The following is a 27995-nucleotide window of genomic DNA, read 5'->3' as shown; positions in this document are numbered from 1 at the left end:
TGAAGTGCAAGACACTTATGTCTATAATTTCCCTATAAAGCTCAGACCTTCCCATTCAGAAAGCTGACCTAACCTACAGCAGTTCACGCATATTTCAGGTCACACAATTCTCCCATTCTCACAATAGCCCTTGCCTGCCCTTCTGTGGCATTCTTTGGGGAGGAGGACTACAGCCTGTTCCCTGCCTGAGACTTTGCACATCAACAGTTTTACAGTCCTGGCTCTGCCTCCCCTGGGATTAGAACTCAGTTTCTATTTCCAAGGAACCAGTAAGTAACTGCCCCAGCCACCATTTCCAAGACAATTCAGATATTAAAGAAGATTCTGTGCTGCCCCTTGTGCATGAGAAGTTCGTTGCAAACTGATCTGTAAGGCCACTTGACCATCTCTTCTTTAAAATCCCTCCAGACCCCCTTCTGCCACATTTAAAAGAAATCCCACATTGCTCATATCTCCTCCTAATTGCGATTGGTAGCTTGCTCTCCTTTGACAGATGGAACTGATCAGACTGACTGCAACAGACTCCAGAGTGTTCCTGAACGAGCTTCATACCTCACGGTTCCTTCAGACACATTAGGCACTGACAGGGTCACATCTAAAGAAATCTCGCACTGGCTTCGTAAGATAGACATCATTCTCAGGGCCTCCACTTCGCTCCTGGGGGCGTTCACTGAGGCACAGCCCAAGTAGGTAAGCTTGCTGAACACCACACTGTCCTCATCTGCCACTGGTGTAAAAGGGCTCGAATCCTCACAATCTGCAACAAGGCACAAAGTGACAAATGAAGAGGCAAGCCAGATGGTATGCATTAGTAAGCTTCAAGGCAGGCCTCCCAACAACCAGGGATCTGAAACCATATAACGACATTCACAGAATCAAAGAAACACAGGGAAGAAACCTTGAGAAGTCATCAAGTGCAACCCCCTGAGCTCTGGCAGAGCCACTATGCCTAACAGGCTGGACAAACACCTGTCTTTAAAACTTCCAATGATGGGGATTCTACAACCTTCCTTGAAAGCCTACTCCAGAGCTTAATTACCCTAATAATTAGCAAGTTTTTCCTAATACCCAACCTAAATCTCCCTTGGTTCAGATTAATCCCATTACTTCTTGTCTTACCTTCAGCAGCCATGGATAACAATTGATCACCATTCTCTTTATAACAGCCCTTAACATATTTGACTACAGTTGTCAGGTCCGTCCGTCCCCCACTCTTCTCAAGACTAAACATGCCCATTTCTTTTAAACCTTTCCTCATAAGTCAGGCTGTCTACACCTTTCATCATGTTTGTTGCTCTCCTCTGGACTTCTCCCCAATTTGTCCACATCCTCCCTTTAGTGTGGTACCAAGAATTGGACATAACCCTTCAGCTGAGGCCTCACCAGTGCTGAGCAGAGCAAGACAATTACCTCCTGTGTCTTACATAGGACACTCTTGTTAATACACTCTAGAATGATATTAGCCTTTTTTGCAGCTGCAGCACATTGTTGACTTACATTCAATTTGCAATTCACTATAACCCCCCGACACTTTTCAGCAGTGCTGTCACCTCGCTGTTATCCCTCATTTTGTAGTTGGGCATTTGATTTTTCCTTTCTAAGTACTTGGCACTTCTCTTTATTGAATTTCATCTTGTTGAATTCAGACCAATTTTTTAATTTGTCACGGTCATTTCAAATTCTAATCCTGTCCTCCGAAATGCTTGCAACCCTTCCCAGGTTGGTGTCACTTGCAAATTTTATAAGCATACTCTCCACTTCACTATCCAAGATATTAACAAAAATATTAATAGTACCAGACCCAGGACCGACACTCGTGGGACCCCACTAGATCCGCCCTCCCAGTCTGACAGCGAGCCATCGATAACTATTTTTTAAGTATGGTCTTTCAACCAGTTGTGCACCAACTTATAGTAATTTCATATAGACATTACAAAAAGCCAGGACAGACTAAAAGGGATATGGAAAGCCTGTGATTAGAAATAGAAAGAGAGCCACAGGGCTATCCAAGCTCTTAAGATTGACTCTCTCCATGGGGGTACACTCTAGCATACTGTCCGAATGTACTCATTTTCACCAAGGCAGTAAAAGTCACAGGCATTCTAATCGGACCAATTTAACAGATAGCACATGTTTAAAGCACTCATCGTGGTCACACTGTGAACTAACCACCATTTTCCTTCAGAACAGGGGTTTCAAAACTTTATCCATAGTTTGAACAATATCTTAAATGATCTCATGGGCCACCTCCCCTCCCAATGGGAAATCACATGACATCCCTCTGGCAACTACAACGTTACTCAGACAGAAAAGTGACATCAGAAGTGTACTTTTAAATTCTTTTAATGCTATTTAGCAGCTAAAAACAAGAATTAGGAAGCTTGAGTTGGGAGAGGATTTTATTGGGGATCACTTAGAGAGAGAGCGCATGCTAGCTCTTTGAGTGATATCAGAACTATTTATTGAATTCACAAATTTTGTGCAAGCACATTTTATAAGCCAAAACCTTATGAATGAATGCCCATGGGATGGAGCATCTTCACTCTTTATTCTCTGTAGACAAATAAGTTGAGCATCAGACACTTTTCAACCCATGCATGTGGGTTTTTCAGGTGAGACCGCAAAAACAAGTCTGTGCTAAAAAATTTTAAAAGCACCCAAGTCACCTAAGCATTTTTGAAAACTTCACCTCATCTGCTCTGCAATACCTTTGAAGACCCCGTGCCAATTTTGTAAGAATAGGAGCTTTAATCCAGTATCTTTAGACAAAGTTCCCTTTCCTCTCACAGTGCCCCAACTGTCTCCTGACCTCTACCCCAGAAGCAGCTGCATTTCAGTGGAAACATACTAAGATGGTGAAGTACTTTGGGATCCCTCTGGGTAAAAGAGACCCAAACAATGTAATACATTCACCCTGTTCATCTGCATTACAGCACATTGTTTCGAGTTTGACTATACTATTGATACCATCCTACTATATGAGCAGACGACATAACAAGCGCTTCATACATTGTGCATCACACGTAGAGAAACACAGAACTTCTGATGGCTGCTAGTAGGTACTCCCCAGTGTTTCCTAACCTCCCTGTGTTGGTTTCACTGGCAGGATCATCTCAGGTTTCTGGAGTCCTGTCATCGACACCGGGTTAACGGTAGAGGATGCTGAAGCCTCAAGAAGGATGGGATCTTCCCCTTCTCCATCAGTCCGGCTTTCTTCCCCATGTTCCCGGTCACTGGACAGGTCTTCCATGGGTGGATCCATCAGCACATCTTCAAGTTCCCTCTGCAGCTGCTGCTCACTCCCATTCCCTACAATCTAAGGGTCATAAACACAATCAGGACAGGGGTTAAGGAAAAAGGATTGTTCAGTTGAAGAAAAACTCACATATAAAGAATTAAAGAACAACTAGCATAAATCCAGACTTGCCACCAGCTACAACTGCACAATCTAAACGCACAAAACTTAAATGAAATCCAGACATGCAGCAACTGATTTCACTAGATTTAGCATATGAGCGCTTTTCTTCAGAAACAAAGCTGGCCTTGTTTAATACTTCAATATACCTTACAAAGAGCGCTGAGAGCAGGAATTGCTTGGACATGGGAAAAGAGAGTGAGGTGAGTGTCCTCCAAAACTAGTCAGACATCATATAAAGTATACGCAAATAAAAGTATTAACAGAAGTTAGTACTATTATGGCTTCTATGGAGGCCTTCAGTGGCAACAGCAAGTGCCTAATATTCGATACACTATGCTGTTTGTAAGGAGGCAAAGACCTCTGTCTACTGATAAAATAATAAGATTACACAGGAAGAGGGCTCAGGAGAGGGGAGTCAGAAATAGATTTCTACCCTCGGCATCAAAAACAGAAGCCATTTAGGTGAAGTATTAAATGCACACAGTTGTGTTGCTTGCTGACACTGACCCTGCAACCACTTAAATGGTGCAACATCAGAGCTTTAGGTGGTAAGAGGATGGAGCCATCATTTAGTACTCTGCAGTGGCTAAAGTAAACTGAAAATCTAGCCAAGGAAGAGGAACACTGCTGGCTAGGACATCTATAGGGATACAGAGGAGCTCTATGGAATGAGGGAATAGAATAGAGGCGCATTATGAGGTACAAGGTGTAAGTGTTGGTTTCTACAGCTGTGCTTCCAAAGTGTCTAAAACGTCACATTTCAGGAACCCATTACGTAATTTACCAACCAGTATCTCTACCTGTCACAACGGTATTTAGATATAAAAGTGAACCAAATACCATAGAACAGACAAGGAGATGCAAAAAGCATCTTGAAAGCATTTTGCCGAGTGGCAGCCAATGATATTTACTAATGTTCTAACACTTAACTTGTTGGTAGCCATACCTATTCCTGTTGGCATTGTACCCCATTTTCCTATGATCGGACATCCATTTCCATACCACACCCATCTTTTTTAAGATACTGATGTAAGACACTGCCCATAAGTTAGAGTTACATCAGTTCATTTATATCAGATCCCTAGCACCTTTTATTAGTCCTTTCTGTTAGAATTTTTTCTCTTACCCAGAAAAAAGAATCTGGAATTAATTCCTGTTCTCCTCCTCTCCTTTTTGCTTGGAAACTAGACAGTAAAGCATGAAGAAAGACTCAGTTCACACAGAAGTCTGCCCAGAACACCTCTTACATAAGGAAGCATATAATTCTATCTGCACCATAACAAATGTATCTTAGTGGAATATCAACTCATCCTGAAAGCTTTTGAAGCAATGGCCTATGTCCTCAGAGTCAAATAGTAACTAAGTCAACCCACAATCCAGGTAAGACTGTCAAAATAACACACCAAATCAGATACTGTGGGAGCTTCGCATATTACAATTAGAGCCTTGAAATGAAATCTACTATGAGAGTAAGAAAAAATCTGGATTAACAATACCTTGTTACATGGATGTTCATATGAGTCTACACAGTACATGCCCTCTAATGAAAATTAGAGTAAAATTCCCAGCAGAAGATAGTCACCTCGTTACTGGCTCTCTTATATCACTCAAAGTTATTCCTGTTGAGCTGTAATTCTGACACACAGCAGCTGCCACCTGCAGGCCTTCAAGGATCAATCCCCATCCCCAACCTATCTCCAAATTTCAAACACTTAAATTCATAGATATTAAGGTCAGAAGGGACCATTATGATCATCTAGTCTGACCTCCTGCACGATGCAGGTCACAGAATCTCACCCACCCACTCCTGCGAAAAACCTCTCACCTATGTCTGAGCTATTGAAGTCCTCAAATTGTGGTTTAAAGACGTCAAGGTGCAGAGAATCCTCCAGCAAGTGACCCGTGCCCCATGCTACAGAGGAAGGCGAAAAACCCCCAGGGCCTCTTCCAATCTGCCCTGGAGGAAAATTCCTATCTGACCCCAAATATGGCGACCAGCTGAACCCTGAGCATGTGGGCAAGATTCACCAGCCAGATACCCAGGAAAGAATTCTCTGTAGTAACTCAGATCCCACCCCATCTAACATCCCATCACAAGCCATTGGGCCTATTTACCATGAATAGTTAAAGATCAATTAATTGCCAAAATCATTTTATCCCATCATACCATCTCCTCCATAAACTTAACGAGTTTAATCTTGAAGCCAGATAGGTCTTTTGCCCCCACTGCTTTCCTTGGAAGGCTGTTCCAGAACTTCGCTCCTCTGATGGTTAGAAACCTTCGTCTAATTTCAAGTCTAAACTTCCCGACGGCCAGTTTATAACCATTTGTTCTTGTGTCCACATTGGTACTGAGCTTAAATAATTCCTCTCCCTCTCTGGCATTTATCCCTCTGACATATTTATAGAGAGCAATCATATCTCCCCACAACCTTCTTTTGGTTAGGGGCTAAACAAGCCAAGCTCCTTGAGTTTCCTTTCATAAGACAGGTTTTCCATTCCTCGGATCATCCTAGTAGCCCTTCTCTGTACCTGTCCCAGTTTGAATTCATCCTTCTTAAACATCGGAGACCAGGGAGAAAGTGGAGAAATCTCAAAACATGTCTAACACCTTCCCCAGACTTTCCAAACCTTCACTCTGTCATCCCCACAAAACACAGAAATAAATATTACATCTATGTCTGAAAACCCCAAATTGTATAGCGACCAGATGCTTAGGGTTTAAACAGTTCCTTGATTTCCTAGCCATTTATCACACGTGAAAAACAAAAATGAAAATCAACTGCTCTTTCCCCCTCTATACTATTTAAAGTGAATTTAGTTCTGATCAAAGGCATTACTTTGACAACGCTGTACTAAGTTCTCTATCTTGTGAAGCACATGCAGTGGCAGGCCAAGCTTTCCACACAACTGCCACCACTATGCCTTACGCCTGAACTGACTAGTCCTCACGGCTCATTCAATCCTTGACCTCAATGCTGAGCCTGCCAAAGGTGCCTAATTAGTGCCGACTGTGGTGGCGGTGGCCTTGTTTGTGACCTGAATACCTGTTCACTAGTCACTGAACTGAGACGTACACAGCATTTTACATACGCCACTGAATACCCTTCCAATGATAAATTTCAATTGTTAGTGACCTGGGCCAGAGCCAAACCAGTGATCTAAGAGGGGGAAAGCTCTAGCTTTTCATAGCACAGTGGTTTTCATCCTTTTCTCATTTGCAGACCCCTAACATTGTGAATGGAGGTGCGGACCCCCTTGGAAATTCAACCTGTGGTCTGCGGACCCCTAATATAGAAGTCTTAGACTGAAAACTGACTGAACAGAACTCAGCTACACATGTTATAAGTGCTCAGCACAGCATTTGACACAGAGTGAGAAAAGGTGCTGAACTGTGGTCTTCTATGGTAACAACACTTCCGGGTTTTGACCTGTAAGTGGGGGTAGTCACATACTTTTGACTGATCAGAAAAAGAGAATGCCTCTTCTGGAATCTGAAACTTTAATATTTTCACCTTTCGCAGACCCCTTAGACCAGTGGTTCTCAACCTATTTACCACTGTGGGCAGCATATGCAGCTCTCTATTTGTAGAAGTGGCCCACATAACACAATATATATACTACCTGTGTGGCCCAGAGGATATCACATGGGATGAAGCTGTGTGCTGATTGGGCCACAAGTGGCCTGCGGGCTGTAACCACTGCCTTAGACATAGCCTGTGGACCCCCAGGGGTCCACGGACCACAGGCTGAAAACCACTGCCCTAGCAGATGGTACATGAGGAGTGAAACAAATCAGCAATAAAAGCAACATAGAGCACATGAAACTGAAAGCGGGAAGAATCTAACGTGTATTATTGTAGAGTCCAGGCCAGCAAAAAAATCCCCAAGCGCGTCCAGAGCCAGGCTGCCGATGCTGTGGAATCACTCACAGAGAGGAGCTTTTCAGTACAGTTTCAAGGTTTCTTGCATTTAATCCTGGCTCATTTGCCTGCAGCAATGGAAAGAAACCACCTCACCAAGACGTACAGCCTTAGAAGCCTCAGTAACTTGTGGCTGTCTATGAACAGTCACAGAAGATAAGGCAAACAAAAGACAAGTAAATACCTGTGCACCTCATTCCAGACTACGATTAAAAAAATGGAACAAGAAACATCAGTACACTTGAAACCTGGACACAGGGCAGGACTCTTACAGCTGCATTCAAAAGCCCCAATGTGGTAAACACAACAAACATATTGTCCAGGGGCCAAGATAAAAAAAAACAAACACCGACTTATATGCAAATTGGGTGCCAAGGACAGGAAGACAGTGATTCAATGGTGCTACTAGTGAGCCATGTTCTAGGAACAGTGGGGGTCATTTAAGGTGTAACAGTTCTGTAGGTTTGTTGGGAACACACAAATGATCACTAAGAGGCAACCTCTGAACCCCGACAAAAGTGGGGGTGCAGAAGGGAAAGGCAAAGAGATTAATGATCTGGTAAATGTTTGTCTGTCTGTTCAGGACAGATGCTTTCTCTCATTTTAACAAAAACTGGAGCCCAGCATGATCCCAAAATCATTAACTATAAGATGTTGCAGCACCACAAAACCCATTTATGTGCGCTACCATTACCTGTACCCAAAACAAACCAAGGGTAATTTTTATATTTTATCTACCCCCTGCTACCCTCAGGTGTGTGCACATGCACACAAACCACCAGCCTTCTCTGCCCTGAGAGCTTATGTACTGTGCTATTACAAAACACCCATTCTACAGAGTGCTTCAGGAATGGGATTTTTGTAAATTCAATTCATGCCAACTGCCAGCTCACACAAGCAAAGTGACAAGGGGGAAAGTGTTGACAGCAGAAACCGCTGATAGGTGGCATTTTTGGCATACGCTCAGTGAAAGCACCCCTTTAAATTGTGTGAACCATGTACGTCAGCATATATAAAAAGCAAAAAAAAGTTAATAGTTATGAACAGCTACAGAAAGATACAGGCCATGACTACATTTTCAGGAGCAAATGTATCTTGCTGGATTTTATACAACTTTTTACAAAGAAACAAAAATAGCTATTAGCTCAGACAGAGGTCTATATCAAAGGAACACAAGATGAAGAGCTCCTCAGGCTCAATATGCATCTTATGCAGTTCACCAAACAGAGCGTGCAAAGAAGCTTAAAATTCAGCAGGATGCCTGGTGAAGAAGCAAGAGAAATAAGATCCGCGAACTGCAGTTCTAGAATTACAGAGATAAAACAACAATCTCAAAATCAATGCCATTCAGATTTTTTTTGATCAATACAAATTTTTGCCTCCTTTGGTGGCAACATGATGGCAGCTGGACTTAGAGCAGATACAAACAAATGAGATTAGTCATACATCCTGAAACAGTTTGTCATCCCTGAGAAAAGTCTTCCCCCCATTTCTGCCTCTGACACATACAATCTGGGCAATCCCTACTTGGGATCTTTTTTTTTTTTTTTTTTTTAAAAGGTCAATTTCCATGTGCTGCTTCCATGCATCTAGATAAGATATACATAAAGTGCCCAACACAGTGTTAACTGCCTCCTCCTGAACCTAGCTTTCAAGTTCCACAGATAAACAGTCAACTAATACAGTGGAATTGAAGCCTGGAAAGCAAAGTCCATTTTACGGAAGCAGTGGACAGGACTGTTCCCCATCAAGACACTGGAATTATCCTTCTAGTCTTCATTTCTCTCTAGTCCCCTGACAGCAAGCAACTGATTTCCATTCATAAAGGCAGCCATTTCCAGTGATAGAGGTTTGTTGTCTCCTTATGCAGAAAGGAGGGGGTTAACGAAAGAAATTCCTGCAGGAATGGCTTTGAACTGGGCACCTACTTGCATTAACTAATGTATAATGCTTCCATTAATCATTCAGATTGCAGTTATAAAGAAACAGCATGCTCTCTCAAAAGACAGAGTACAAAAGGAAAGGTTCAAGGTGATTCACTTTGTTCAATGATTGTACCCAGCCTTTGCCCGGAATTCATGCTGAAGTTTACTCATAAAACCCAACAAAACTACTGTAGTGTTTAGTTCCAGATCAGGAAATAGCATAATTTTGTTTGACAATTACTCTTAACCTAGAATTAAAAAAAAAAAAAAAAGACAGCTACACAGTAGTACCAAAGTTCCAGTTTTCCGAGTTAGAAATATGGAACACACAAAAGATTCTGAAGGATTTCATTATTTGGACTCCACTTTGGAAGTAAATGTATCTGAAAAGCAAATCTGGGTCAGAACATGGTTGGTTGAAGAGGATTACTGTTATTACTCCGCAAAAAGAAAAAGGAGTACTTGTGGCACCTTAGAGATTAACCAATTTATTTGAGCATAAGCTTTCATGAGCTACAGCTCACTTCGTCGGATGCATGCAGTGGAAAATACGGTGGGGAGATTCCATATACACAGAGAACATAAATCTCCCCACCGTATTTTCCACTGCATGCACACGATGAAGTGAGCTGTAGCTCACGAAAGCTTATGTTCAAATAAATTTGTTAGTCTCTAAGGTGCCACAAGTACTCCTCGTTCTTTCTGCGGATGCACATTAACACGGCTGCTACTCTGAAACCTGTTATTACTCCATTATATATTTGTAAACTTTGTGAGGTGCTGTATTTGCCTTGTAGGTCACTTCATTTCTTTTTATATTACAAGCCCAAATGTTACTGCACTAAACATAAATGTGTGTCCTGAAAATCAAAAGCATCGAACACCCATAGCTGGGTAATCATTACAACTGCACTAGGAATCCAAACATCTCAACCTTGAAGTAATACTTGCTTCAGAACGAGCCATTTCACATCTCTAAACATTATTTGGCACTAACAGAGTGGAATGGATTCTGGTAGTCATCTCTCTTCTGTAGACTCAGATAATCCTCAATAGTTTAAGAAACTGATCATCTTCTCTCACATAACTATTCTTAAGACAAGGAATTCTTCTATGCAGTGTGCTGAAATTCTAAGACTCAGTAGATACCCAGGCATGGATTCTAAAGCAGACAAGTGAGGCTACTATTCCTCTTTGGAGCTAAATTTCTGGATAGAACCTTGTGAATCATTTAAGGAAGTCTCACTTGTTGATATAATTTTGAAGACTATTCCTTTGCAAGGGGAATTATCGCTGAATCTTTTGCAATTGCAATACAACTACATAAATCAATTTTTTCACCAGATGAAAAAGTTCTTAAGGAAAAAGAACTGTTCTTCCGCTAAAGGCTGTCTGTTGTGTCATCTATAATAACGTATCCATTAAATGGCTAGTATATAGAGATCAGAAAGGAATTCAAGAAAGCCAAGTAGAGCAGCTGGAGATACAAGAAAGCTGTGGAAAGGCATCAGGAAATCTGCAGTGAAGTCTTTGTTCAGCCTGCCACCTCCTAGCAACAAAGAAGAAAACAGTCCCACAGAGGGAATACAAGATCTCTCTCTCCCTTTGAAATTTGGATTGGACATTCTTTGCATGACAGATCTAACTGACCTGAGATCTCAAGGTCTCTTACATAGATGAGAGTTTTTCTTTCAACTCCCATATAGAACATTCTAACTTAGATCAGCCCTGGAAAAGATCCACTTTATACTATAATATATGAAAATACAGCTACAGGTGTAAGAGAGTTTAGAGTGCCCATCATGTTTCTATCACCACATTTTAAAGCCACTGAAAGGTTTCCTTTATGTTAGACAGCCTAAGTGCATAACTCAGGGAAACAACCTGCAAAAATCCCTGAGGGTCTTTCCAGGATAGCAATCCCAGAAACGAAAAGAAGAGGTCGATACCCATAGAGTTCACATAACTTGCTCCTGGGCCTGTGTTCTGAGGTCCATGCTACACGTCATGGGTGTAAGGTTTCAGGCTACTTCCAAATTTCTTGAAGAGAACCTTTCACGTTGACAAACTTTAGTACACAGCAGAACCAACAGGCAAACTGATGACATATGTGCATTAACAAGGGCTTTCTCCCCTGAAAGCTGCAGTGAAGTTGTAATTCTAACTGTCTGAAAATCACAATTTATGATTGTTTCATCCTAAACACTGGGTGACAACTCCAGTAAAGGATTCATCAAAATGAAAAACCAAGTAGTGATGGAGAGAGCACTTATTCAAAACATAAATATCTACAATGACAGCAGAAGTAATTAAAAGAAATATCAGCAAATGACACTGATTCTTGAATAAGCTCTCTCTTCTTTCAAGTTTTCAACAATAGAAGTCCCTCTTTAAGCTCTTCCATGGTTAGTTTGGGTTAGAAGAATGAATGAACTCAGGTTATGGATTCTTACCTTCAGTCCTGTTTTTTCATCATCACTACCATTATTTGTAGATGGCGTTTCATCCCCTTGCCTGGAAACCAAGACAAAATCTTCACTGTTAAGAGTGGATACCGAGTCTGAAGACACACTGATTTTTCCAACAGAGACCTTGTCATCCATGACTTAAAAAGGAAGTTCGACTCATGAATGAGATTAAATTTTATATACTCCTGAAAAACAAAAATCATAAAAATACTTATATAGAAGTTTGTGCTTGAAGCTCAAATGTTTCTTTTCAGAAACTTGATGACTATTAAAGATCAACACATCTGACTGCATAGCTAAGTAACAGTTCTCAGTACATCAATGTGCACACATGGTCCAGGCTTTTCAATTTGCTGTTAAACTCTTTACTCTGAAAGTGCTGCACTGGTTTCCACAGATCACAAAACAAATTTATATTTTGAAGTGTTTCATGATCACTTTTCCCAGTGAAGGCCCATCTATACTACAAATAGATTCACATCTGAGGACCTGGTTATAACGTTTTCATTGTGCAGTGTAGATGGGGCCTAAAATCATACTCCCAAGCAGTGCTAAAGTTAATCTTTTTAAGGAACATGGTTAAGATCTTGTCTACACTGCCAAATGAGTGTTGTAACTAAATCCCAGACACAGTACTGTCTGTGGTGTAAAACGTGCTCTTGTGCTATGCCTGGTGATGAAAGACATTATTTTCGGGCCAGCATACTTCCAACTATAAACCCAGTCATAACCTGGCCTTCCCTTCACCTATGTTCATACAAATATCATGCTAGGATTTTGTAAATATCAGGACAAGCCAATCATGAAATTCCACTTACAAATAATCTCAACATTATATGACTTAACTCGATATAGCTGTACTTGAGACACAATGGACCCCTGAGCTGAGCAATATTTTATGCATCTGCACTGACACTTTTGTATTATAAGAATCAGCTCTGGACACCCTATCAAGAAACAGGAAGAACAGCATCGGCTGGTTCAGTGCTGCAAGTCAGAGCCAACAGATAGGCTAAAAAAAGTCACAAGAACTGGCACTGAGATACACTTTAGATAAATTTCAGAGTAACAGCCGTGTTAGTCTGTATTTGCAAAAAGAAAAGAGTACTTGTGGCACCTTAGAGACTAACCAATTTATCTGAGCATAAGCTTTCGTGAGCTACAGCTCACTTCATCAGATAGATAAAGGGAACAAAAGGTGGAGTTCAACTACACACCTCCAACATCAAAGGTTCTTAGAACCCCTGGCTAAAAATAGAATGCCATGGTACAAAGGGCCAGTTTAATTCCTTAGTGAGTCCCGATTACATGCTCATCACAAGAGTCCCAGTCTTTACTGACTCCAAAGGATGACCAAACCTGAAATTTTTTGTCCATTTGAATTGTGCCCTTTGTCCTGCGGGGAACTGACCTCACTTGGCTGCCAAAATAGCATCCAAGCAATGAGACAGCTTGGCACAGATACATTTTTCCAAGTGCACAGAGTGGGTACACAAAGAAGAGACCACCACCTGAGAGGACTGCTTTTTGACTTGGTGCCCTACAAAGTCCATAAGCCATGCACAGGAGTTACTTTGGAATTAATGTTGGATGGATTTTCAGCATCATTTTAGGCATGAATTTTTAACAGTGAGGGTAATTAATCATGGGAACAATTTACCAAGGGTCATTGTGGATTCTCCATCACAGGCAATTTTAAATCAAGATTTGGATTTAAGATACGTGTTAGTTCAAAAGGAATTATTTTGGGCAAGTTCTATCGTCTGTCTTATACAGAAGGTCACACTAAATGATTGAAATGATCCCTTCTGGCCTTGAAATCTATGAATCATCATGCCTGATGAATGGGAACTGTATTGCAGGCAACGGTCCTAGCCCCCTCCACCAATGGGCTGGCTGCACACTAGGACTCAGTATATAACCAGATGACTACTCCTTACTCTGAGAACTATTTTCTCCTCCAATGGAAGGAGCATCTGTAATTACAGTAAGACAACCTCACAATAAACTTTTACTGCCCCAACTTGTGCAAATATATTGCCTTCTATTTTCCCACAAATGGACTGTACGATTGCTCTTAACCTCTTATGAAACTTTTCTCTGAGTGCCAAGTATTATTACAGCAGCATTTTCTTCCAAACCATACATGCCGACAGAAACTGAGTCGTGAAGGTCACTGAAGGAAGGAGCATTGTGTGATTCTCCTTTGAAAGACATGGAATTCTTGAAAAATGCAACAACATCCTACTCTTGTTATATTCAGGCAATTTCACACTAATGAATAAAAAGGCTGAAAATAGCAGCCTAAAAGCCAGTTGCTGTTTTTTAAGTACATGGCAAAGGCCTTGCATGTATATCCCCACAAAGGCTTCTAGGTTTGATTTTTCTTAAACCAAGTTAGAATTTCTTGAACTGTACCCAACCTACTGCTGCCAAGTAATTAATAAAACTGCCACTCATGCCTCTCTGCCCTGTCACTGAACTGAGGGAACAGTGTAAATTTAAGGAAGATTGTAACAGTAAGACATGGAAGATCAATTGGAATATCACATCCATCATCATGTCTAGGAAGGCTTGAGGATGTAGTATATCAGAGTGACCCTTGTTCTTAGAAGCCACAGTTTACACAAAGTACACTGCTTCTGGACAAAAACATTAAAGTTTATTCATGAACTTCCTCTCTTCTGACCCACATTGGCCATATCCCCCCTAATCTTATCTGCTCGTGTGCAATGTTTTCCTGATGCTCTACACAATAGTAGGTTTGGAGAAAGTACTTAAAAATACTCTCAAGCCCAGATGATCCCCAAAATTTGCCCAACTAAGGGGCTCCACTGACCCCCTGTCAGAGGCCCAAGGAGTGTACTTTAGTTACATAAAGCAGCCAGCAGCCACCTGTCTTTAAGATGGGTTGTGGCCCACAGAGATAATCGGTCCCAGTTTACTATCTTCCACCTTGATCTAAGCAGTCTCTCTACAGATTGAGACTTGCAGACTTTGCGAACAGCACCTTAATAATGAAGCTGAGGGCAGTGCAGATGACCATGCTCTAACAGCAGTAGATATAGCAGGGAGAGCTGAGCAGCACAGAGACGCTGATCCGAGGAAAGAGCTTTATGAGTGACAAGCAAACAGAGAGAAGGCATGAAAGGAGTAAAAGTCTCATTTCAACTCTATTATCTAAGGATGCTTACCGGCAAATACCATAGGATTACTGCCAAGTGCTTTCTGATAAGCCATCTCAATACTATCCTCACCTATGCCCAGGAAGGATGACATCAAATTTAGCATCGTCTGATGGAACGATTCCTTTATTACCTTTAAAGCTTTTCCACCTTTATCTGAGCAATACATTTTGCCTTATTTCTGAGTTTTCTCTGCTGTGTTTGTATCACTGGCCACAAGGTTAAAAACCCTGTCTTTGCTTTTTGTTTCAGACATCAAAATTCCAGGATCAGCTTCAATCTGAGTCTGTCAGTCTAAAAAGTTGAAAGTCCAACATTCTTTCATTTTATACCCAACAAGGAATATTGGACAGGAAACCAGTAATAATCAGTCAATGGTTATTAGTAATAATTTCTGAATTCCAAGTACAAATCTATTATGAGAGGCTCATTTCTACACCACCTACAAAATTTGCAGCTCATCTGAAAATAACTAAATTATTAACAAAATGTAAAATAAAAATAAGCCCCCCAAACCTTCTCTTAAAATATTTTTGCCAATACCTTGCAAATGAAGTGTGAATGAATATCTATACTCCTGAAAGACAACAGGAATAGAAGAGCTAGATCATTAGCAGCCATTAAGATAAAGTAAGGTAAGGAGCAGTTTAGCAATATTTTGGTATAGCATGTCTAGCTTGAAGTGCTAAATTTAATCTATTTTCAAAGCCTGACAATCTAGCACCTTTCACCAGCACTGAATTCACTTTTAAAAAAGAAAGTATGCTGTGATTTCACATACTCTCTACTCTTCAAACAGGCATCACACACAATAATCAGGGAGTGTGTGTTATTGGCTAAATTTATCCGCTACAGTGCAACAATAAGAGATCCAAATGAGCCTGATTTTCCCAACCATATACTGAGTGATTATTTGCAGAGCAAGGTGTCTCTCTGAAATCAATGGGACCAAGTATGAGAAAGTTACTACTCTGCACAAGAAAGGGTAGCAGGATCTGGTATTATATTACAGGATCTGGTACAATATTAATGTGTAATATTAATGTAAATTATTGGCCTCTCACAAATCACTTGACGAGCAAAAATCTGTATTCTGCATACAGAAAATATCAGATTTTCAATTCAGAGAAATTCCTTGAAGGAATTTTATCAATTGTTTAAAAGTGTTAGTATTTTTATCTGACCACTGATGCTGAGAAAGAAAAGGAGCATAGCTGCCATAATTGAATGAGAAAGAGCAATAATGAATTCCCCTGCGGTTTTTTGTTGGAATATTGCCATGGTTTAACTCACATGAATTTCCACATTCCTTTACTTTGCCTTGCCTCTTTCAGCACCTTCTATATCTAGAGTTACTTTAGATCAGAAAGCTCCCTGTAGAGCACCCCTGGGCACTTTACCTGAACCAGAGAACTTGACGGCTGCATAACAGGGAGTCTATGAGCTCACTAAAATAGGAGCCAGTCTAAAAGAACTCACGTCAAAAATTTGCAGAGCAATTAGAGGTGGCAGCACCATGAATCTCACAGAATCAGAGAGCAAGAAAACACAGCAGTAGAGACAACACTAGCTATATGATGCTTCCAGCTTGTGTAAGAAACTCAGCACATGCATACCTTGCATCTGGGAGTGAGCCTCTCAAGCCCTGGTCCTCAGACTGGTGGTAGCAGAGCTCACACTAATGCTTTAAAAGTATCTAAAAGTAGCTGTGCAGACATTGTTTTGATGTCATGGCTTAGGCCGGAGCTCAAGCTCTCAAGTCCACATCACACACCTGGCTTCAGAGCCCAAGCTGCAACACCTACGCATCAATTTTTTGAGCACTAGCGCAAGACCTGCTCGCATGAGTCTGAAGACCCAGGCTGGAGGCTCACACTCAGATGCAGTGTAACCCTTATGGTTTCCATTCTCACTGCTGAGAGGTTTAGGAGAGAAGCACAAATCTCAGATTATGTGCTACATCGCAGCTCAGAGCTCTCCCAGAGACAACTCTAAACATTGACCGTGTCCCTAAGCTTGTAACTATTAATTTCAACACCAATAAAAAGTAAATTTTCAAAAACAGAAGGGGTAACTCCTAAGACACCAGAAACTGTCCCACAGAATATGGATCTTCAGGTCACAGGTTCTCCAGTAAGGGAGGGAGAATGTCTAGAAGAATCACATCCCACAAGGCTCTGTTATAATTTATGGATCCTTTTTTGTTTGCTTTTGATTTTTGCTTTTCATTCCACTCTATTCTGTGCTGATTAGGCCTCAGCTGGAGTATTGTGTCCAGCTCTGGGCGCCACATGTCAGGAAAGATGTGGACAAATTGGAGAAAGTCCAGAGAAGAGCAACAAAAAAGATTAAAGGTCTAGAAATCATTACCTATGAGGGAAGGTTGAAAAAATTGGGTTTGTTTAGTCTGGAAAAGAGAAGACTGAGAGGCGACATGACAACCGTTTTCAAGTACATAAAAGGTCATTACAAGGAGGAGAGAGAAGAATTGTTGCTTCTTAACCTCTGAACATAGGACAAGAAGCAATGGGATTAAATTGCAGCAAGGGAGGTTTAGGTTAGACATTAGGAAAAACTTCCTAACTGTCAGGGTGGTTAAGCACTGGAATAAATTGCCTAGGGAGGTTGTGGAATCTCCATCATTGGAGATTTTTAAGAGCAGGTTAGACAAACACCTGTCAGGGACGGTCTAGAGCAGTGCTTCTCAAGCTATCTGATGTGGGGAACCGGCAATTTTTTTTCCAATGTGCGCGCAAACCGGCAGCCGATGGCTCGCAGACCGGACCACCACTTTGAGTAGCACTGGTCTAGATAATACTTAGTCCCTTCCAGTCCCATGATTCCATATGGAAATGAAGCATCTAAACCCCTCTTGCTTCAACGGAACAAAGAATAATTGTATTCCTAATTTTTTAGCTCCCTGTAAAGAATTGTTCTCAAAGGAGTATCATGGCCATAAGATGGTGTAGTTTTCCCATTGGACCCCTCCTCTCAGTCAATCTGAATTCAAGGGCCAAATGAAAACAGGAGATTCATTTTAAGATTAAGCTTCCTCAAGTTGCCCTACCACTGCAATTCTCATGAAAGAGAGAAGCATGACAAGTAGAGATCTCAGGAAGGTGGTTAAATCACCCACAAAGCCAGGTATCAGAAAAAACATAAAAGAGTTCAAGTTAACACAACCTTAAACCTGTTAAGGATTATCAGTATAGCTGATTTGATAAGGATTTTATTTTTAATCTCGAAAATGTGCTCGGGACAAAACGCTTATGTCAGGCTCCAGCACAAAGCAATTGCTCCAACTGTGGAGACAGACTGTAGGCCCAGGGAAACAGTGGTTTATAAAAGAAACGCTGACACTGCCTTAACCAGAGCAGCAAAAGAATGTCACTGAAATGAGTTCACTGCGAAGAGTCTAATCTCACAAACCGGAATGACATTCCAATAGCATTGTGCACATCTACAGGTCTCCCTTTACAGGCAGACATAGGACATAGATCCGTAAGTACAGAGAAGCAGTTAGCATGGAAGATAATGTACTCCAGCCAGAGGTTAGAGTGACCCTTATAAGGGTGCAGTGTGTATTTATTTACACAGCTTACATCATTCACTGGGGATTCAAACTGAAATGTATAGTTACATTTATTGGACCAGCATGGCTCTTTGAAAATATAATTTGAAACCTTCAAGCAGAAGCAATGACCTTAACAGTCTCATATGATACATGCTACTAAAAACTGTCTGCAGCTGGACTTGGAAAGCAGAAGGAGATTCTCATGCCTAACTGTCAGCTAATCTGTTCACTGTATAACTATAGCCAAGTTTGGTCAGGGCCTTGGCCTTCTAATGTTAAGCAGGACATAAGGATCATTACACAAAATATGATAACATCCACAGAATTTAAACAGTTCCGCAGAATTCTATTAAATGAGGAATCGTGTAGCCCAAAAGTCTTACAGAATTCCTGAGTCCAAACAAGTGTATTATTTTGTCTATATAATCTCTACAGATAAAACAAATTTGGGAATACAGACCAGCCTATGACAGGTTTCAGAGTAGCAGCCGTGTTAATCTGTATTGTAAAAAAGAAAAGGAGTACTTGTAGCACCTTAGAGACTAACAAATTTATTAGAGCATAAAGCTTATGTATTTTTGCAGCATGAGATACCTAGACAGAATCTGATCTCCAGCTTTGTATTTCTTCAGCACGAGGCAAGGTCACTTGCTGGTTTAAACTAGTGTAAATGGTGTATTCTCTGTAACTTGGAATCTTTAAATCATGATTTGAGGACTTCAGGTAACTCAGCCAGTGGCTATTGGCCTATTACAGGAATGGGTGGGTGAGGTTTGTGGCCTGCAACGTGCAGGAGGTCAAACTAGATGATCATGATGGTCCCTTCTGGCCTTAAAGTCTATGAGAAAGTTATAATTGTTGCCCCTTGCACCACCTGCATTTTAATTTTTCACTTTTTTTATACTACCTTAATTTAAAACAAACAAAACTGTGAAGGTGAACACTGTAAAATCTACAGCTACCAAAATCCAATTTCATGTGAAACTTTATCAGATTTTTCAAACATATAAGGTAGTACAGTGCTTGTTTATTGATACTTGTTTTCAATCTCTAAACTAGGATCACCAGTGCTTGGAACTTACCTATTCCAAACCATAAAAGTCTAAAACAGTATGTGCACTCACAAACAAATAGGATAAAGAAAGGAGGAAGATTGAGACTGGAATGTAAATCAAATGAAGGGGAAGTAATAAAGTGCCAGATTCTAGCATCAATGTGATATCTGACAAGCAATGACTGATACACTCCCAGAACACGAAGATCCAAAAATGGAATTTGGTTATTTTGTTGACATAACTCAGTACCCATGAAAAATAAGCTCAGAACAGTCTGGCAACACAGATTTAAGAAAAATGGTCTTATGGTTAAGGAAACAATATAAATTTGAAATCTAGTCACTTTCAACTGAACTTCAATTGCATCGGAGTCTTCTGGCAATTTTTGTAATTTTACAAATGCATTCTCTTTAAAAATATATTTCTTTCCCTTGTTGTTTGGGTGAGTCTATTACACAAGGAGAAATTAATAAAAGTCCCTAAAATATATAGCATGTGAGTAACTTTACACATGTGAGCAGTGCCACTGAACGCAATAGCATTATTTATGTGCAGACAGTTACATGCATACATGTTTGGATGGTTGGAGCATAACCAACTAAATGGAAAAGAGTGAAAGACTATCACTTTGGTATCTAAGCACCATTATCTTAGTGTCTAACTAGGCTCAATTAGTTACTCTCAGATACTTTTTAAATGCTGCCTGAAATATACAGAGAAGGACAGAATACTATTATTAGAAACTACATTTTTTAGCAAGTGCCTCCAATCCCCACACCAGTTAACATGTGTGGGCAACAACTGTCCCATGCATACTGGATTCCTTGGCATAGTGACGTTGTCTATTCATATGTCCATGTCACCCATCACAATATCCAGCACCCAAGCCATATGTGAAGCATCCCAGGGGTAGCCACCTCATATCTGAAGGGACAGGTGGGTCTCTTCCCACTTCTAGATCACACTGCCCCATTGCTTTTCTCCCTCCCTTTGCATGCACAGCTGTCCCTAAGCAGAACATGCAATAAGGGTATCATCAATAGCTCGAAAGCTAGTGACAGCTATAATGAACATTGCACATGTGTTTCTATTACAAACACCAACTTTCAGATGCTCAACCCTTCCAGATATTTTGCAGTTTTTGTCAAGTTCAAGCAAAAGTGGTCCAGAGGCTTGACTGTGACAAACAGTGAGAAAAATACTCTCCCATCAATCAAACCAAACATGTGACTAAAACAAAACAGATCCAGCATGAAAACAGCCAGGGGAAGGATGGAAGAGGATATCTGGCCAGAAAATACATGTGACTGAGAATTGTATGCACACATTCCAGTGAAAACCGTCTGGCATTTAGCCATGTGATTAGAGACTGAACAAGACTTTCTACACATGCAGTACACTCAGTATGATGGTAAGACACTTTTACCAATATTGTGCCTGTGGATGAGTTAGGGGTGCAGAGGTCAAGACAGGGCCCCACAGAAATCTAGTCTCATGCACGACAGAGAAAGGTGCTCAGAGATCTCAGGTGCTAAAACAACTTTGCCAGAGAGCAGTATACGGTGGAGCGCTGCAGGCAGAGAGCGGGGAGCTAGCGCGGGGATGCTGCAGCATGCCCGGGGGACCTCATGAAGGGGCCCGTGCTTCACAGGGCACGCACCTTGCCCGCGATGGCATATGCCGGGGTGCCTGGCCCAAGACTTCCAGGTTCTGGAGTTTCCTCCTCATCTTTTGAAACGCCAGCAACAAAACCAGCCCCGATGCGACGGTGGCGCGCCCTGCGGACCCTGACGGCACGGGGCGGGGCTCGGCCCTCAGGGGCGGGCACCGTGCAGGTGCGGGGAACCGGGTACCAGGGGCTACGCTGCCTGGCACCGCCGGGCTACGTGAGGAGCGGCCTGGGCCCACCGCCGGGAGACCCAGGCCTAGGCAGCGGCTGGCCGCCAGGCGAGGCCCAGGCCCAGAGGGGGTGCAGGCAGGCTCAGGCCCGGGACGGGGGAGAACAAGCCCAGGCCAGGCGGGGGGAGCGGCCGCTGGGTCTGGAGGGCTCGGGGCGCCTCGGGGACCGGAGACCCCCAGATGCGGAAGAGACGCGCGGAGTCTGACCTGGCGACACGAACCGGACCTACCCGAGCCGCCGCCGCCTCCTCCGGCCGGGCCTCGGCCGCCGCCGCCCCCACCACGTGACCCAGGCCGGAGGGGAGGGGGCCGGGAGAGTCTTCCGGGTCAGAGGAAGATGCGCTTCCGGGGCCCCGGCGGCGGCGGCTGCTCCGGCGGCGGCCGCGGCGGCTCGCGGTGGGTTCGTGAAGAAACCGGGCAGGGGCAGGAGCCCCGGAAGAAGATTTCTGGAGGGGTACTTCCGGTTCCGGTGTCCTCCGGCCAACGCCTCCGCCCGGGGCTGGATCCGGAGAGTGGCTCCTTCCCCACCCTGGGCGAGTAAGATGCGAGGCGGGGACAACGTGGGGGCGGCGGCTAGGGAGCGAAGGAGGAGGAGGAGGAGGAGGCGGGGGTAGCGTGAGGAGTAAGGAGGTGAGTGGGGAGAGGAGGAAGCTGCGGGGGGGGAGGGTGAGTCGGGTCGGGTCGGGTCGGGAGGGGATAGCCCGTGGGGTGAACAGGGAAGGGGAGCCTGGGGCGCGTAGCACTCAGCCCCTCTTGTGATGGGTGGATTTTTAGACCATTTTTCCTCAGGGTCATGAACCAACTACTAAGCCGGGGGGGGGGGCTGAGGAAGAGACTTTCTATGTGGGCGAATAATCCCATGACTGTCCCCTATGGGACTTTTTGCTTTTCCCTCTAGCAGCTGATAGCGTGAATGTCAGACCCAGGACATTGGTCTACATGGCCACGGGGCTGATCAGGTTTCATCCTTTTACATAAAGAAAAGGAGGACTTGTGGCACCTTAGAGACTAACCAATTTATTTGAGCATGAGCTTTCGTGAGCTACAGCTCACTTCATCAGATGCATACCGTGGAAACTGCAGCAGACTTTATATATACACAGAGAATATGAAACAATACCTCCTCCCACCCCACTGTCCTGCTGGTAATAGCTTATCTAAAGTTTCAGAGGAACAGCCGTGTTAGTCTGTATTCGCAAAAAGAAAAGGAGTACTTGTGGCACCTTGGAGACTAACCAATTTATTTGAGCATGAGCTTTCGTGAGCTACAGCAAAGCTCATGCTCAAATAAATTGGTTAGTCTCTAAGGTGCCACAAGTACTCCTTTTCTTTTTGCGAATACAGACTAACACGGCTGTTCCTCTGAATCCTTTTACATAGTGGAATTACATAAAGTAAAAACTAGGAAAGCTCTAATGGCGCATCAGCTGAAATTACTTGTAAGAGCAAGGGAGTAAAATGATGCTACCCTTGTTATCGGTTGCAAAGCCCCAAAGAAGGATGGAGCCAAATGCAGGTAGGCAGGTGCTTTGGGGCCTCTGCAGGCCTAGTATTTTATAAATTGGAGAGGAATTCTGACTAACCCCCATTAGTCTTCCAATACTGTTCTTCCTCGGTATTGGGAAAAATGTTTTTCAAAACACATGTATAGTAGTCTGGACATAAACACAGTTAATTACTTTCAAATCATTTTTCTTTCTTTAAAGACATTTTAAAGTTGTAAGGCAAACAAGCCTTTTGCTAATCATGGCCTTTCTTCTCTTTCCTTAGATAATTCATCCAGAATCTTTTAAACTGGTATCACATTGAGCAATTTACAGAAACCTTCTCGGTGATGCTTGAACAAGAAAACTAAGGTACCATATCTAGTTAATTTTGAAATGTCTCTGTTGAACTAAACTGGAGAAGTACGAGTCCTCTGTTAGACTTAACCTGTTTTGAACAGGAGTCACATCTGCCTGTCAGCTGGAAGGATGACGGCTGTGACACATGATATTGAGTGGAAATAGCATGTAGAACTCGAAAAGAGGCAGAGAGCTTTCTCCCTCCCTCCTCAGGCTAGCCAAGAATACAAAACTGGAGGATACACAGATCTGGAATTTACATTTACAGTATGATCTACTTCTTGTGTAGGTCAAATTACTTGAAGGGTATGCTGGAAATCTTCACGCACCTTTGTAGGGTATTGTTTCTGGAATATCATTCTTCTAACAATGAGGGATTTTCCATTTAAGCTTTAATAGCCACCTAAAAGTAATTACAGTTTAGGAAGCAGTGTGTTTCCTATGAGAAAGTGTTTTCTGGTGAGACTGCTTATTATGTGGTGAATGTGAGAGAACAGAGCTATCTAGCAGTTTGACTTTATTTCTCACCCTTAAAAACCCTCAAAATAAAAATGCCTGTTTCAGTGCTCGATAATAGACATTGGACAAATGCATAAAGATGAATGAGATCCCAGTGACTTATTAACAAAGACTTAGTGCGATAACTCATTGGTCTCCATTAACTTATAACTTTTAGACTTGCATTAATTTGTAATAGTTGCAGTGAGCAACTAGCATAAGGTTCAGTGAGGTATCTGTTCAGTAAGTTGGGCCAGTCTGCATCAGGAACTTCGACTCCATACGCCTCTCCAGAGCATCACCCAGTGCTATTTCATTGTGGATACTTTAATTGTTTAATTATATTTGAACATTCGTAAAAGACTGTAACATTTGAAAAAGTTACACACAAAGTAGATTTATTTTCCTACTGGAAAGGGAAAGCAAACAAAACCATTTTAAATGCATCTGAAGTTTCTGGAATGTATTGCTTGATGTTTACTTCTCTCTGATTTACCTTCACCAAAGGTTATTACCTCCTAAATTTGATACTGTATTTCCCCTTTGGAATCAAGATGGTGTTAGAGCACTATAGGTTACAATCCCATTGTATACAGCATCTCCTTCTCTTTAGCTCCAGCATGACCAAGTTGTAATGTGTAATGTAATGTGATCCCACTCTCTGGTTCTGAATTTTCAAGGGTCTGGCAATTCTGGAACCTTTCAAAATCCTGTTGTAGATATAGTATGTTACAAACTGGTAAATATGTCTGATAATACAAGAGGGCTAACCAGAAAACCTCCTTGCTGTTGAGAAATTGGAGGTACGAATGTCAGCTGGGCAGTGGATACTGAAATCTTTGATTATCAGCATCTACATGGTTTTAAGTGCTAAAAAATTCTTTGCATTGAACTGTTGCTTTGCATTCTCATTCATCTGATCCCCTAGCTGTGGCTCCATTTCCCAGAGATAATAGGGGATAATTGGTTCATATCCAAGTGGATAGTGTTTCCATTTATCCTCCTAAACTCCACAGCTTTTTCTGTTTTCAAACCATCTGTAATCTTTCAGTGAAGGTGGTGTGGATTGGGGTAGGTGGGGTTTTGTTGTTGTTTCACCAAGCCTTCTGGGAGCTTAAATCTCCTGTGATTCCTTCATTTCCTGCAATCCCAATTCATAGCCAGGGCTGCGTGAACAACAACTTATAGAAAACCATGGTTGTCTTAGACCATGTCTACATTAGAAGTGTTTTATAGAGGTGTTAAAGGTATCTGACAGTGTGCCTTTCAGAACCTCCTCATTGTAAATGACAGGTTGGTGAAGATAGAGTCCCTTCCATTGTGACTATATCTGGTCTAAAAAATGAAGTTCAGTACTAGAATTCTGCGCATTTTAGATGTGTAACAAGCTGTATTTTATTTAGAAATACCACCATGTGAGCAGGAGGTGTTGACGGTGGAAGAATTTTAACTATTTTTTTTAGTTTGATTCATAGACCATATTTCTTCTATTAAGTACATTAATTTAAGAAGCTTGTTTTAATATTACACTGTCCTCTCTGACAGGTGCTTCAGTGTAACACTGAGAGATCAATTGCCTATGGAACTTGTTCATACATTAAAGCAAAAAAATTGCTAAAGCTAAAGGGACATTGAAGGGTCAAATTGAGCCAAAAACTTTTGTTTTTGTTAATACAAAAGCAAACTTCTACAAAAGTTTAAACCAGTAGAAATATTTCTATGGTTTTATTTTAAATTCCAAAGAAATAGTGTATCTATATAACTATAATATTTTAAATAAACGTTCTACTGTAGTGTTGGGGACATTGCAACATTATACTAGTGCATGAGAATTAGAATATGAAATAGACTAGAAATTGATTAGGTTACTTTCACTGTCCAAGTTGTGTGATATGTGAAAAAGTAAATATCATTAAGATATTCAAAGTAAACTTAACTTTTAAAATTCTTTCATTTTAATAGTATTGGGTGTTTTTATTAACATAAGAAAATGTTTTGTAAAATATGTATGTTTAACCTGTACTGTTGGCCCCTTTTTAATTTGCATGATTAAATCCATTAGTTTTCTCATATACTGTTTCTTTATTTTTGTTTGCTTTTGTTCTTTAGATCTGCCAAAATGTCCGAAAGATCAGATATCCTTCACTTCAAGTTTGACAATTATGGAGATTCAATGTTACAAAAAATGAACAAACTGAGGGAAGACAATAAGTTTTGTGATGTTGTAGTTCACATAGACAATGTTGAGATTCATGGGCATAAAATTGTGTTTGCTGCAGGCTCCCCCTTTTTAAGGGATCAGTTTTTGTTGAATGACTCCAGAGAGGTTAAAATCTCCATTCTGCAGAGTTCAGAAGTGGGGAGGCAGTTGCTTTTGTCCTGCTACAGTGGCATTCTGGAGTTTCCTGAGATGGAGCTGGTAAATTACTTGACTGCTGCAAGCTTTCTTCAGATGAGCCACATTGTGGAACGATGTACACAGGCTCTCTGGAAGTTTATAAAACCTAAGAAGCCATTGGAGAGCAAGGAGGATTGTGAACAGCAAAGCGATTCTTCTGAGTTGAAAGAACACCAAGAAGATGAGGACTCTCTGCAACAGGATTCACTATGTATTCAAACCTCAGAAGACAGCATGGACATGGAAGATAGTGACATTCAGATTGTCAAGGTGGAGTCTATTGGGGAGGTGTCTGAGGTTAGAAATAAAAAAGATCAAACCCAGTTTATTTCTTCTGAACAAACTGCTTTACATTCATCAGAGCCTCAGCACTTTTTAATCAATTCCACTGTGGAAAACAGAACGAGTGAAACAGAACAAAACCATCTCCACAACTATGCCCTTTCTTACACTGGCAGTGACAATTTCATCATGGCCTCTAAAGACATGTTTGGTCCTAACAATAGAGGTATAGACAAAGGTCTCCAATGGCACCACCAGTGTCCCAAGTGTACCAGAGTATTCCGGCACTTGGAAAACTATGCTAATCATTTAAAAATGCATAAACTGTTCATGTGTCTGCTGTGCGGTAAGACGTTCACTCAGAAAGGCAATCTCCACCGACACATGAGAGTGCATGCAGGGATCAAACCTTTTCAGTGCAAGATCTGTGGGAAAACCTTCTCTCAGAAATGTTCTTTACAGGACCATCTAAACCTGCACAGTGGAGACAAGCCTCATAAATGTAACTATTGTGACATGGTCTTTGCACATAAACCTGTTCTGAGGAAACACCTTAAACAGTTACATGGAAAAAATAGTTTTGACAATGCCAATGAAAGAAATGTTCAAGATATAACGGTGGACTTTGATTCTTTCAGCTGTAGCACTGCTACAGACAGTAAGGTCTGTCAACAAGCTGATGCAAGCCAGATACTGGATGCAGGGAAATTGGCTCAGGCTGTGCTCAATTTAAGGAGTGATAGCACCTGTGTCAATTAAGCATTCCAAGCAGCCCTTTGTAGGCATCATGAAGAAAGAAACAAAAGGTTGGATTTGGGCTTTCACCAAAGCAGATGGTATGCCCTGAAAGGCTGTGTACAGATTGAATTACAAAACCTAGCAGGTTGTCAGCCTTCATTCTAGTCTTATTTTCTGTGACTAGCAATCCTCATACAGGGTTTCTGTCTGTGTCCCTACTGGTGAGCATGGGTTTAAATTTTGGATTTGTTACATTTTGGATCATTTAATCTAATTTGGAGACATGGGACTGTCACCTTTTGAAGAACTCTTGCTGTGGGCAGTCACCAGTTAAACTATGCTGTACAGTTAAAGGCCTGTGTATGTCTGCGCAGATAGAAGAAACAACCAAGAGGATGAGTCTATGAGATAAAACCTGACTTTTTCAAAAAGCACTGGATAACTTGAGAGATATGTAGTTCAACTGCTAATTTGTTTGTCTGTTAAAACTTCAGTTATTTGCCTTCCAATCTTACCCAAATCCCTAAAGTTAAAATTAAATACTTTTTTCCATGTGTCACTTTTTTGTCCCTTCTAAACTATGTAATTGAATTTTCTCTGCTAATCAGCCCTACTCCAACCGATAGCAACTTTCAGGATTATTAACATGGATGTATGTTTATAAAGAGCTAAAGCCCTGAATGATCTAGGTGGGTCAGGTAGTGATTACATGGTACTGTTTCTAAAGAAAATAAATTGAAGATCTTTAGAATATGAGGCTGATTGCCTAAAGTCAGGGTATGAGTTAT

General features: G+C 41.6%; 2 protein-coding genes across 5 annotated transcripts in view; one reads left to right on the top strand and one right to left on the bottom strand.

Moving 5' to 3' along the window:
• RABGAP1 (RAB GTPase activating protein 1) overlaps nt 1-21801 on the bottom strand; it is a 128908-nt gene extending 107107 nt beyond the window's left edge. For 2 of the 3 annotated variants that reach the window (XM_048822743.2, XM_048822745.2), the window contains exons 1-4: nt 21655-21770; nt 11720-11919; nt 3082-3316; nt 553-757 (exon numbers count right to left, since the gene is read on the bottom strand). In XM_048822743.2, coding sequence (XP_048678700.1) covers nt 553-757; nt 3082-3316; nt 11720-11869 — 590 coding nt within the window. In that variant the 5' untranslated portion in view covers nt 11870-11919; nt 21655-21770. Of the gene's footprint in view, nt 1-552; nt 758-3081; nt 3317-11719; nt 11920-21654 lie in introns of all 3 variants that reach the window. The other variant, XM_048822744.2, reaches the window with a different exon arrangement.
• Nucleotides 21802-21895: 94 nt separating this feature from the next.
• Nucleotides 21896-27766, top strand: ZBTB26 (zinc finger and BTB domain containing 26). Of its 2 annotated transcripts, none has more exons than XM_048822749.2 (3): nt 21896-21984; nt 23218-23303; nt 25899-27766. In XM_048822749.2, the coding sequence occupies exon 3, from the start codon at nt 25909-25911 to the stop codon at nt 27226-27228; it is 1320 nt and encodes a 439-aa protein (XP_048678706.1). In that variant the 5' UTR covers nt 21896-21984; nt 23218-23303; nt 25899-25908; the 3' UTR covers nt 27229-27766. The 2 variants fall into 2 exon arrangements, with proteins under 2 accessions (XP_048678706.1, XP_048678705.1); XM_048822748.2 differs by lacking the exon at nt 21896-21984 and adding an exon at nt 21989-22077.
• Nucleotides 27767-27995: the final 229 nt, after the last annotated feature.

Source organism: Caretta caretta, chromosome 16, assembly GCF_965140235.1.
Source record: "Caretta caretta isolate rCarCar2 chromosome 16, rCarCar1.hap1, whole genome shotgun sequence".
NCBI classification, from domain to species: Eukaryota; Metazoa; Chordata; order Testudines; family Cheloniidae; genus Caretta; species Caretta caretta.
This window is presented reverse-complemented; position numbering and strand designations above follow the sequence as displayed.